Source organism: Pholcus phalangioides, unplaced genomic scaffold, assembly GCF_987345545.1.
Source record: "Pholcus phalangioides strain wild (caught in Gottingen) unplaced genomic scaffold, Ppha-v1.0 ptg000002l_1, whole genome shotgun sequence".
Taxonomy (NCBI): Eukaryota; Metazoa; Arthropoda; class Arachnida; order Araneae; family Pholcidae; genus Pholcus; species Pholcus phalangioides.
In genome coordinates, this window is record NW_028301595.1 from 7,620,328 (window position 1) to 7,634,114 (window position 13,787).

Below are 13,787 nucleotides of genomic sequence, written 5' to 3' on the forward strand. Positions count from 1 at the left end.
CAATCCGTTACTCTCAAGCACCACGGTGCTCCCCTGAAGCACCCAGAGTGCTCGATGCCCGTATCTGATTTTGTGCTCGCCGAGCACTTGATCATCTCTTTCCAATTAAACACCTTGTACAAATCAATTTCAAGGAAGGATTGAAACAATTCTGGTTTCATGCATTCGTATGTGAAACTTGCCGTAAGGGTGCTCTTTTTTTTCTGATGAAGAGTACAGGCAGTGCTCGCGACTGGAAGAAGGTTGAAGATCTCTGCTATAGGCCATGTTAGAAGGTATGAAATCCCTCGAGTCAGAAATCTTCAATCTTACAGGCATTGCGGGCCAAATTTTTCCCCCATGAAATCCGCGGGCCACCTCACCAAGTCATATTCTGGTATTTAGAATTGTAAAAGCAATGCAAACAGATTCACAAGTGCTTAATGTAATGTGCAGTTGTGTCTTAACGGATTGCGCCCAGCCCCCCTCATCCGGGGCAATGGCTAAAACTGACAATGGTCGATAGAGCCTGGGCGGTGCACGGTATGAAATGTCTTAATGGATTGGCCAAACACGTCCCTGAATAAAAAAGAAAAATGTCCAGAAGCTTTCCGTAAGAGATTAAAGAAATATAGATTAGAAGTCTTTAAACGCCGAAGAGCAATCAAAAAACGATTCATTAGCACCTAAAACACATTATACTCCACATCCACAATAATTCATTATAACACACATTAACTTCACCATTCATCCGAATAAAGGTCAAGGATCGACGCTATTATCCACACAGATTTCTTCTCTCAATTGAATTTCGGACTTTCGAAGTGGACCCCCCTTCATTGTCCTCCTGGGAATTATTTCGACACCAGGGTGTGGAAATATAATAATAAATATACTTTATAGGCACATATGCACACGCACGCGGCTCTTAAATTGGCAACTCTGGGCCCACACCCTGCGAGAGTGTTGCATCGTGATCCATCTTTTATCTGATCTTTATTGCAAAAGTTTTTCTAGGAGCAAGAAGAAAAACGCTCTTTTGTCTGAAATAGGATCGAACATTTTTACTTTCCCAGTGTGTGTGTGTGTGTGTGTGTATCGCAATATCAACACACACCCTATTGTCCACAGTAACCGGACATACCATTTTTTATACATATATATATATATATATATATATATACAGTGGTGTAGGTACTCAATCTCCCTCTCTAGTACATTTTGGCTCTAATTGCTCGGTTACTTTATGGTCCGTTCGTTCGTTCGTTCGTATCTCGAGAACTTTCTTTTCCGGAAATTACATGAATGACCTCTTTTGATACAAACATGGCAGCCGAAATTCAAAGAGAGATAATAGTAGTAATAATAATAATAAAGAACAAACAAAATGGCGGTTACTTCACTTGCATTGTTTTGCGGCTCGTTTTTTTTTTTTTTGTTTTTTTTTTATTATCACTTGGGTCTGATCTCTGGAATTCGCTTTGTTATTTCTTCAAGATGGAGTTTGCAGTGGAGGGGGGGGGGGGGGGGGGTCATATAGAGAAATCTAAGATAGGCGAACCATATGGCCCGATACCCGAGATCTGTGTTAGAGTATATATATAAAAGGTGTGACAGCTTTTCTGTTAAACTCACAAGCATTTTTTGTGGTCAACGTTTTGTGTGTGCAACAGTGTTGTTATTATAACTTGGACTATACCGTCATCATGAAATTGGTAAGTTGGTTTCAGTGTTTGACAGAGACTGTAATTTTCGGGCTGGAAAGTTCTGGGGATTAATTACCGAAGAGGTCGATTGACATTGGAATATTTCGTGTTGTATGATAAGTGGATCAACACTAAAAAACTACCGGAATTTCCATATATCCCCCCCCCCCAGAATATTATCCCAGAATATTTGTTCTCAAACTTCAGAATCCCGTGGCTGGGTTGAATTGTTTTTTGAGTGGAAGACCTGGACATAGCACGACTAACGGGAAATAAATGGGGGGGGGGGGGGGGAATAAACGATGAATTACTCACAGCCCGCTCTCATTGATGGCAATGCCCGGCAGTTGAGGAACGCTGTCCTAGAACAACGTCTGCGGTCTTTTTGACCGCTATTGCAAAAGTGCATGATGGGGGAACAGAAAAGACCAAGCACGACCGGAGGGTATGGGTCTTGCCGGAGAAAATTCTGAGTTAAAAAGGAGAAGGAAAAATAATAATAATTGGGTCCTCTATAATGGGATCAAAATGACACCTAGTCATGTTTGTGCATTCATATACAATTACAAAAAAAAAAACGTGCAAGATCAGCCATATAACGCAGAGAATCATATTATGCAATGAAGTTCGAGGGAGGGGAGGTCCCCTGTTTTAGGGTACCTATAGGATCTATATAATCCATATAATCCATCAAATACGGGATTCAAAGTAGCATGTACAAAAAAATGCATGATATAGTTGTAAATGTGAATTTTAGATTAAAACAAATGCCATAAGAAACAAAGTTGCCTATCTTGAAATATTGCCGTATAGGGGTTTTTGAGGACATGGGGAACCTGGGGGCCCCCGATACCGTGAAAAAAAAATGTTATGTTTGTATTTTTCGAATTTGTATTGCGTATTAATTCATTAATTTTAAAAGAATTCGGAATGCAAGTTGTTTCACGACGGTCGAAAGACATTCCCCCCCCCCTCCTACTCATGGATTCCAATAAGGCGAAACAATGAAGGGTTACAAGGGATACCAGACATCTCTGGCATATAAGGGATTCAATAAAGCATGCAGGGGAGGGTACGTGTATTGCTTTGTACGTTTGTGAATTATTGAGGGCACGCTTCATAGAAATTCTTAGGAGCTCAAGTGATCTGAATCCGTAGGGTTCCGCCACCTATGGTCATTTCCCCCTCGTACTCCGGTGCCCATCACAGCTGGAAGAACACGAGGTGTTGTCTTGTAATTCTGTCGCTTTTGTTTTCAAGTGGTTGCAACAGGCAAACAATTTTGTCACTTCTCTTATAATTGTATAATGTGAGCCTAAATATTATGGAAAAACTAGGTCTCTCTCTCTCTCTCTTTTACTCCCACAAAGTCGACCCTTTGGCGCTTCGACCTGGACCTGCAGACACAAAATGCATGGTCACATGATCACATCATGTGATTCACTTCCTAGGCTTTACCCTTAAGAGTAGTCTTGCGACCAAGTATTTGTATAACAAAAAATAAATAATTTCAATATATTCCACGACCTTTTAGAAATGAGTACATCTTTTGTGTGTGTGTGAAACACCCTGTATGTTTGCTTACGCCTGTAACAAAACATGAACGATTCTATACCCTAGTTTCAGTTTTGCGGTCCTATGGGGTCGGTCGCATCAGGTAACAATGGTTTTTCACCGTTACAACTGCCATTCACGATAATGAGAATGTCCCTATGGGTTCGGCTTCTTAGCAATACTCATAAGCTGTACAAAAATTATAAAGCGACGAACTTCGAGGGCCCTTCCTTATTGCGGGAAGGCGCTATAAAGCACGAACTGTACCAACGAAGGACCGAAAATACCTCTGGACCTCAAAGTGTTAGAAAGGAAAAATGAAGTTTTACTTCTCCCCTAAAAAATATGCATTCATCTTTAAAATCTGGTTAAGCGGTCAAAATGGCCGCTCGGTAGATCGAGGTAGAAATAGTTTTTAAAAATCAACGGCATTACTTAAAATTGAATTTTCGGTGTCGTTATAACCGAGTTTCACTGGAGTTATTTTTCCCACTCCTCAAATTCATTATTTCCTCCTCTCGTTTATTTAATGTTGCCGGTCCTCAAATTATGTTGAATGAAGATAGCGTTCGTAACTTATAAATTATACTATGATAATTATGAATATAGGCTACTCATCTCACTGCTCTCATAATCAACGGTTTTTTCCGCACGCTACATTTCAAGTTGCTGTGATCTCCAGTAGTACTTCATTTTTCACGCATAATTTTCAGCCCTTTCAACAGTGATTGGTGATTTTGCGAACTTATGGCAATGTTTAAGAAAGCAATTGGCAATATCCCGTAATTTGCCGTATTTCAGATCACAGTTTTTCGTATTTTTCTTGATGGACTGTCATGATGAAGGTTTTCTATTTTTTTTTTTTCATGAAATACATTTTAGTTAACTGCGATTTGATGCGGTCCTTCATTTTCCCACTCTTCAGTAATTTTACCAATAATCAGCAACTTTGTTGTTGTAAATTGCATTTTTGACTACAATTCACTCCATATTTAAAATTGCGATAAACACCATTTTCCTCAATTCGATAACGTTACTCCGAGTTGTTCTAAAAAATTTCTATATTTGAACCCATAAGAATATTACTAAAATCAATAAAAGCATTTTTTTTTATTTAGTTAGAATTAAAATTATCGAGTCTGCCTGCGGACCATCTGTACCATCGTCGCGGACCATAGGTTGAGAAACGCTGCTCTAAAGTATTCGTATATTTCCCCCCATATCATATTTTCCTTGAATGCATCATTTCTGAACATCAGGTTTTCTCTGCGGCCCCTAAACCAAAAACTATCTGTCATTAGCGATCCCTCTTTCACTCGATTTCAGTCCGGGAACCTCTTAGAATATCGATTTTCAAATGGAATTCTAAAATTTTTGAAACTTCTAAATCTCCGGTGGCACAAACATAAAGAAAATCTGATAAAATTTAACTTAAATGGTGAATTATATAACGGAAAATTGATCAGAGAACGCAAGAAAAAAAATCTGATTTGTGCACGTTGTCGACAAAGCTGTATTGCAATAGTTTATGTTGAAAGAGTCAAAAATGCAGTAATCAACGGCACCATGATTAGGCGAAAAGCACCAAAGATTTTGAAAACTGAAAACTTTTCTGCTCTAAAATGAAGGCTACACAGATGACAGCAAAAAACAATTTGATGTTTAAGATATTGCAAAATACACAGGGTGATTATAATTGAAGTTCCTGTATTCTGAATAGTTTGTTGTCAAAAATACTCGTCCGAACACAGAGAAATTTTGAAGGTATCTCAATGAGACCATTGAAGAAAGGTTTATGCAAAATAGTTCAGTTTTTGATCACCAGGTGAGAAAGTGGCAATTTTTTTTATTGTATTTTGCTTTTTCCCATGGTTCATAAGGTGTATAGTCAAGTTTCAATGGAATTCATCCACCAGAACGAATGCGAGAGAGGTTTGAATAGTTTCAGTATCCTGACACTGCTCAGACCAATGTAGTGTCAGTCGGTATACTCACACAACTCAGACCTCTGTTGCACGTTCACCAGACCGTTCTGGTGGACGCATTTCATTGAAACTTAAAGGATAACACAATAAAAAAAACGCCATTATTCATCTAGAGGTAAGAAATTAAACCATTTTTTCATCGCATAAATGTCTCTTACATTGTCTCGTTAAGATATCCTGAAAATTTGGTTATTGTTCTGATTAGTAGTTTTTTGAGAGAAACTATTCACAGAGAGCCCGGGAACTTCAATTATGATCACCCTGTATATACGTTGTATATGACATCTTACAAACTATATATGGTGGGAAACAGTCATTCAATAGTTCCCCGTATAATCGAATACCGCGGAACCGTTGATATCCGTTTAAGCTTGGCCGACTGTAGTTGGTGATGTCACGTATAAAACCACATTTTTTTTTCGGTGGAATATGGTCACTCCCCCATTTCATGCATTATATTTTGTGTTCACATTAGCTGTCTTGTCTGAGTCTTGTTTTTTTTCTTCTTTCTCCCTCGTCAAGATTGTTGCAGCAGCCCTCTTCGTTTTTTCGGTTTCTGCCATGGCAGAAATGACCGGAAAGATTGAGGAAACACTCGAAGTGGCCGAAAGCAGCTACGCTTACCCGGCTTTGGTATCGCACCATGGTGACCACGGATACGGCTCTCAAGGTCACCTGAACTCCGGCCACGGTTCTCACGGACTTGGACATTTCGGAGATCATGCCAACCACGGTAGCGCCGGATACGACTCGCACGGTCACCACGCAGTCGGTGGATATGGCGCCCACTCAAAGCACGGCGGACACGGATCCAACTTCAAGAAGTTCAACGACGTCGGTTCCTTCGAGCACCACAAGGGATCCGGCTACGAAAAATCCTACAGCTACGACAAGAACTCCGGCTTCCACAAGGTCCTCGCCGACCACGGAGCTCACCAGGCCGGATACGGATCCCACGGCAACAACGCCTATCACAACAAGGCCGCCAGCGGTGCCGTCGGACACAACGCCCACGGAGCACACAAGAACTTCGGTGGACACAAATACGGAAACTCCGGTTATCAAGCCGGTGGACACGGGTACGGATCTAGTGGACATCACGCTGCTGCCAAACACGGTCTGGGAGGAGCTGGAGCCATCTACGGTGGTGGTCATGGAGCCATCGCTGCCGTCGCACCGATCGCTCACTACGGAGGCGGACACGCTATCGCAGCTCCGGTCGCTCACTACGCACCAGCACACGCTGCCGTCATTGCACCAGCACCCATCGCACATCACGGTGCCGTTCACGGTCTTGGTGGAGGACTCGGAGGAGGACATGCAGTCTACGCACCAGTGAAATACCAGAGCCACAGCGGAAGCGGTTACTCTAAAGTTTACTTCAACGGGCCCGGATACGGCTATCACTATTAGAGGTAAGCCATCTTTGAATTTGACGCGGACGCGAGCACCATAATCGGTGGGCACCATGATAATCGTCTCTTTTTACATAGATACAAGATACTAATCTTTAACATAGTAGACACCTACTGTTAATTGACGGCACTTTTCGTAAATTTTTAAAGACTTCCCCCCCCCCGACCAGGTCCGTCTTAAGAGTATCATGGGCCCCCGGGCCAAGTGATTTTTGTGAGGCCGCCTGTTCTCTTGAGGTTCCCCCGAGCCGTACCAGCACCTCCTAGAGATAGAAGGCCTCTGCACTCTTCTTGTGACGTCAGTAGTCCATTTTCCCTCAGAATATACAGGGGAAAAAAATCCCGTTGTGGGGAAAAGAAATGATCGAGCTCAGAATATTGGCGATTTCTATGCCCCACATCCAATCACTATGCGGTATTTGTGAGCCAATCAGGAAGATTCTACGCCAAAATAAGAAGAAACGAAATAGGATGCTGTGTTTCAAAATGTAGGTAGTCTGAATGACGTTTATGGCACACAGTGCAGAGGCCTTCTATCTCTAGGAGGTGCTGGCCGTACCCGTGTGTGAGCCCATGCGTTGAAACAACACTCTGCCCCTTTTCCCGAAAAAGCAATTTTACCTCATCTATTATCTCTTATCCATACCGTAAGGTTTTTAATGACTTTTAGTAATTTTCTGAAGTTGAAAAAAAATCACGGCTCCCCAACAGTCTAGCACGTGGTGTGGTCATCATGCTGGACTCTTCATCGTGAGGATTCAGGTTCGAACCCCACAGTGGTGGTCTGCTGAAGTTGGTTTCCTGCAGTTTACCTACTTCGAGGTGCGAATACGAGCCTGTCTGAAATTCAAAGTATTCCCCACACAGAGAACAATCTCTCTCTCTCTCTCAGCAGCGTTTAAAATTCATACATAATTATGTACAGGCCCAAATAACCTGCCAAGTTATTGCTACCGAATTCGGAAGGCAGATGACAGCACCAAAGTTCTTTCCCCTATGGGACCAGAGGTAATCGTCGATAGATGGCTCCTTGATAAATGAAATAATTTGAACGGTATCAGGAGATGCTTCAATTAATATTTTTTTTATTATTCTTTACGTGCCATATTGAAAGTTTTAATGATACAGGGATCTTAAATAAATGACCCCCATGGTTTAAATGTGGCCTCATGAGCTCTTCACCGTGGCCCGCCGATCATTTTCAAGAAAAAGCTAAAAACATTGGAACACGGTTGAATAAAAAGTGCCAAAATTCAATAGTAATAAATCTATGAAACCGCCACAACCTCGTTCACCTGATACATTCCCGTCTTAATAAGATAGCGAGCAGTTGGGACCCCAAACACTTTTCATGGGTGACCTTAATTTCATTATCCCTGGAGGGAAAATTCAGCATGCATAATTTAACAATTAATGGATATGCATGAAACCCCCCCCCCTCCCAATGGACAAAAATTATTTCAGAACTTTTAAGAAATTAATTTCGGAATGGGTGACAGAATTAACTTCAGCATCAGTACAGAAATGGTTTTTAAATCAATGGCAGAAATAATTTTAGAAAATTTTGAGAAAAATCAAAAAAATAATAATTTCGAGATATACAGTATTTAAAAAAATAATTTCAGAATCAATGAAAGAAATAATATGAGTGCTATTTGAAGTGCTTTCAAAATAAGTAATAGAAATAATTAATCAAAAAGGAATCTCAGCAGTTCTCAAAGAACTAATTTCAGAATTAGTGACAAAAATAACTTCAGAGAAACAGAAAAAAAAATAATAATTTCAGAATATTGTTGAAAGTAATGATTTCAGAACAAATAACACATCTTCGATTGTTTACGGGCTCCTGTTTAACTCGAGGCCGTGTTTTTCCCCCATCCGTTATGGATTCATGGCCAACAAATATTTTCATATTATAAAAAGAATTCATTAAAATGAGTTTTTTAACTCATTATTTGGCTTTTTTTAAGTAATTAGACTGATTGAAACTGTGAATATCCATATTATGGAAGGATTATTTATAGATGACGTGCGCTTGGATAGATAAAATGATCAGCATTTCCATCTAGTGTCTTTTTCAGGCGAAAATCCAGCAGATACCTTTCCAATCGTTCGGAGAGAATACAGAATATATCAGAAATTCAAACGGATTTGAAAACGAAATCGGATGTTTTTTTCCCATACGGAAAGAATAGTTAAGATTCTCCTTGTAGGTGGCGCTTTTCGCTGTCATGTTAACAAAAAAAAAACGTTCATAAAACACATCGTGTTTCTATAGTAGGCCAGGAATGGACAACCTTTTTTCAGTCCGCGAGCCAGATATATGCGGTAGGTATTTCTGCCGTTCGGCCATATACTTGTATGTTACTGAAAAAGCCCGAATTCGGACTCTGGCCGGCCATTTCGTGAATTGACCGGAGATCCATAACCAAAGTTCGATGAGCTGATGCAAGACGGCCCGATAGAAGCCAAATCAATTTTTTTTAATCGTCAACGTGTGATACACGTCTATATATAGAGCAGCTTTATTGCATTAGCTCCATGAGACGAAAAAAAAAATTGAAATTTTCGAGAAAAAAAACTGAAAATAACTATATAGACATCGTTTTTTCTGCCAAATTTTGCAGGAAAAAAATTATTACCGCATCGTGACTGCGGTTCGATGGGTTTCCATAACTGACGTGGACATAATTATCGCGAAAAAAATACGTCAACTTGACGATGATCCCGAATCATGTCTTTTGTCAGGAATCACCGGCCACTTTCCGAACTGGCCGGCCAATGCCCGAAATTCGGGCATTCGGACAAAATCGGACATTCCTTCCCATATTTTCAACAAGGCTAACTTGAATTGCTGAAATCAAGAATTAAGATTATTTTCATAAGAACGTATTAGGATAATTATCTCTAATATAATTAATTGTATATATATATCGTCTTATAAATATATTCATCCCACGCATTTATTAGACATATGGACTGTTTGGCGTGTTTTTTTTTATTCCGACTTGCAACCCTCTATTTCCCGCCATTAGCGATTTTTTTGCAAATTTTGCCTTTCAGCAACTTTATTTGTATTGGCTGTAATTAGTGGTTTTCTTTGCGCTTGACAATTTTTTTTTTTGGTTGTAATTGGTAACTTTGCCTTGCATTTAACGAATAATTTTGGCAGCAATGGGCAACTTTACTTGCTTTGACAAATATTGCTGGCTGTAATTTACTACTTTACTTGCCTCTAACAATTTTTTATCTACAATAAGTAATATCACGTATGAGTCACGATTTCCCGTACTTTTATGAAAGAAATATGGTCAGCCTAGGTATTTATAGTGTTGTGTATGTTGACACTTTTCTACCGAAACATCTTTCGCAGGTCGGATCGAGCTCAATGGAGGGCCACATTTGGCCCGCGGGCCGGAGAATATCAAAAAGCAAAAACTTTCGACGAAAAAAAAATCATAAAGTGAATTCCTGGTGAAACGAATTATTTTTTTCCTTATTGGTCTGTTTCGTACTTGGTAAAAATGATAACAATATCCGAATGATAACATTACCTGTGATTCTAATAAGCAATGCCTACCGTATAACAAATCATAATTGCTTTAACCGACTTTTATTTGTGCGTAAATTTTGATTCGTGTCATATATTCGTAAATAGGAAGAGGACTCGTCCGTAGAAAAGACCTCAACAGCAATATCACGTCATCGCCTCTCATCATCGATCCGAGGAGCACCTGCGGCACCTCCGAAGGTTCTTCAGTCGGAAAAGCGGTCTGTCTATATACCAAAGGTTTAAAAAGAATGTAGATCTCGTCAGAGAAAGTTGTGTCCGAGTTTCGATCTTGGACTCCGCAAAGTGATAATAAAGATTGTATTTCTTAGGAAAAGGAAAAAAATGGAGTATTGTATCTCATTGTGTGTCTCAACGTGTATTAATATGTATTTCCTCTTTATCTATAAGAAGGGGCGGCTCGAAACAAAATTTTCAATAGTATGAGACATCGTTTCGACGCCCTTCCGGTGCATAAGCCTTGGCGAGGGTCCAGGAAAACGTGTCGGAAGGGACAAATTTTGTGAGTTCTTGGACCGTACTTTAGGTAAGACGCCTTCATATACGTGTATTAAGGAGTTCTAACTTTAGGGGGTCATCCGAGTATTACGTCAGCATCTGTGTGTGTGTGTGTGGGGGGGGGGGGGGAGGGTTGCTGACTTTTGATGACAAGGGGGGAAGGATTTTGAATGATGCTTACGTCACCAACCGCCCTTCCCTATATGGAAATATCAAATATTCTTAATGGCATCTTACTCGGGGTATACCAAAAACGAGAAAAACCTTTCCCTAGTTTGTGGGCACCTGAACTGGCATTCTCCCCTAATGAAAAGTCCTCTATATAGCCCCTTCACTGATCTCTAAATGTTCCGCGTATCCTTCAAGTGATCTGGAAATGTGTCCGGGTCGCTCAAGTGTTCTTGAAATGTACAGCGAGAAAAGTAAGTCCTCTGAAAATGTGTGTGGCCGTTTAAGTGCTCTGTAACTTTGGCGCGCGTCACTCAAGTATCTGCAATTAGGTCGTGGATCCCCTATGTAATCTGGGAATGTGCCGCGAGTAACTTGAGTGATGCAGAACTGCACTGCTGGTCGCTTAAGTGATCTAAAACTGCGCCACGTGTCACTTAAGAGGAACCTTAAATATGTGACACACAGACCGCTTAAGTGTTCCGGAATTATTCAGAGGGTCACCTTAGCGATACGAAAACGTGTCGCGTTGTTCATTTTTGCAAAATTAGGTTTGAGATGGCGGACCACATCGAATCGCCCCGAAGGCCACGGGTTAGGGTGGCTGCTAACGTAATACTTTAACGGCCCTCTACGGGAAAGACAATTTACCTAGTATGATTCGGCTTTTGGGGCGATCGTTTCATTCTCCCACCCTACAATGTAATATATTTCATAAATGGGAGAAATTAATTGCGGACCGACAAAGAATCAATAAATAGGAGAAAAATGCATTGCGGACAGGAAAAAAAAAAGAAATGGAAGAAATAATTCATGACAAAAATAATTTGCGGTCTTGTAAAAGTAAATACAAGCAATGAGAGAATAATTTTTGAACCACCACCGAAAAATAAATTAATGTGAGAAATAATTTGCAGGCTGTCCAAAATAGCCGCTGTGATGGTCGAGTGGTCATAGTGACGGACTCGCATCGCGAGGATCCGGGTTCGAACCCTACTGGCACCACAGCGGTGGTCGGCTGAAGTTGGTTTTCTGTGGTTTCCAACTTCAAGGCGCGAATGCGAGTCGATTTCCCCGTTAAAAAGTCTCGCCACAGAGAGCAAAAGGCCTACAACGTTACAAATATTCAATCATTACACTTCACTCGCAATTTGAAGTATAGATGACAGCACTGAAATATCAAACACGACACTATAGCTACACACTCAGACTGTTAGGGGCACTCACTTTGTCCCAGACTCTGCTACGTAGCTGGGCTGGAAGAGATCTCGGCAACGGGATAAGTCCGGTGACAGAGCCCCTGGCGTTCATTCATTCAGGGCGTCAAAAACACACAAAAATAAAAATTTCGGTCTGGCAGAAAATTCCCACGGACCGGTGATCAGCGGTTGAAAAACCCGGGCATTCAAAATCTAAAATACACTCATTGCCATAAAAATTTGCGCACCCAGAAGAAGTCAAAATAAAACGAAATTTTACACATGTAAGTACTACGTTGATATAAGTAAGTGATTAGAAAATCCAAGAAAAAGGATCATTTATTGCAGAAAAAAGTACAGATGAACAGAAGTTTTAGTACTCTGTTGGACCCCCTCTAGCGCGAATGCACGATGCGATACGAGCGGGCATTGAGGCATACAAGTTCCGTATGATGTCCTGAGACATCTCGTTCCACAGTTGCTGTAAATGCGCCTCTAGTTCGACCAACCTCGTAGGGTGTCCAACTTGCCGTCCCAAATGATCCCAGATATGCTCGATTGGTGACAAATCTGGGGATAGAGCAGGCCAGGGAAGGGTGGTAATGTGGCGGAGGCAGTCTTGTGACATCCTTGCTGTGTGTGGCCTAGCATTGTCTTGTTGAAAAATGGTGCCTGGGAGCCCTGCCATGAGTGGCAACACATGTGGCTGAAGGATGTTATGGACGTACCGCTGGGCTGTCATTGTGCCATGGATCAATATTAGGGGTGACCGTGTATCGTAAGCAATGGCACCCCATACCATGACACCAGCTGGGGGAGCGGTGTGTCGCTGTAAAGCGAAGGCAGGATTGAAGCGTTCACCACGGGGCCTCCACACACGAACACGATTGTCATCACTGCTCAAGTTCAATCTCGATTCGTCGCTGAAGACGACCTGGTTCCATTCCGTTGCAGTCCAATCCCGTCGTGCTCGACACCACTCCAAACGGAGGCGTTGGTGGGTGGGTGTCATTGGCAGCACACGTAATGGGCGCCGCGATACCAGATGTCCTTCAGCCAGGCGCTTTGCGATGGTTCGGGAAGACACAGGGCCCCTTAGTGAAGCTGCTGCCTGTGTCTGGATAGCGGCCAATGAGGCAGTTGGCTCTACGCGTGCGTTTCGGATGATGTGACGGTCTTCTCGACGACTGGTCTGTCGAGGGCGTCCTGAACCTGGTCGCCGTGTAAATGACGTCTCTTCTGTCCAATGGTCCCAACACCTCCTCACAGTAAAATCAGAACGGCCTAAGTGACGAGCTACTCGCCGAGCTGACCACCCAGCTTCCATCATCCCGATGATTCTTCCCCTATCGAACTCTGACAACTGCTCATATGGTCTTCGACGGCGGCGTAACGGCATGTCTACCTCAGCATTTCCTTTGCAAACGATTAAATACACTCCATCAAGCTCTGCTTACCTGTTTTATACTCCAAGGAGAACGAAGTTCAACGCCCTCTAGTGGCATTACGCAATGCGCAATCACGCTGCATTTCTAATCATTTGCATATCTGCCCGACATGTACCTTCAGGCCAACTTTCGTTTCGATCCCACAATTATTTCTTGGTGCGCAAATTTTTTATGGCAATGAGTTACCAAATTTTAAATAAAATAATTTTAATCATATATATATTTTTTTTATTAATAATTCAAAACAGCACACATAAATACATG

General features: G+C 41.5%; 1 protein-coding gene across 1 annotated transcript; it reads left to right on the forward strand.

Annotated features, from left to right (window-relative positions):
- The first annotated feature begins 1,609 nt into the window (after nucleotides 1-1,609).
- Nucleotides 1,610-10,522, forward strand: LOC149089308 (uncharacterized). The gene is made up of 3 exons (XM_089239703.1): nucleotides 1,610-1,694; nucleotides 5,747-6,639; nucleotides 10,298-10,522. Exons 1-2 carry the CDS (start codon nucleotides 1,686-1,688, stop codon nucleotides 6,635-6,637), a joined length of 900 nt encoding a protein of 299 aa, XP_089095829.1. The 5' UTR covers nucleotides 1,610-1,685; the 3' UTR covers nucleotides 6,638-6,639; nucleotides 10,298-10,522.
- Nucleotides 10,523-13,787: the final 3,265 nt, after the last annotated feature.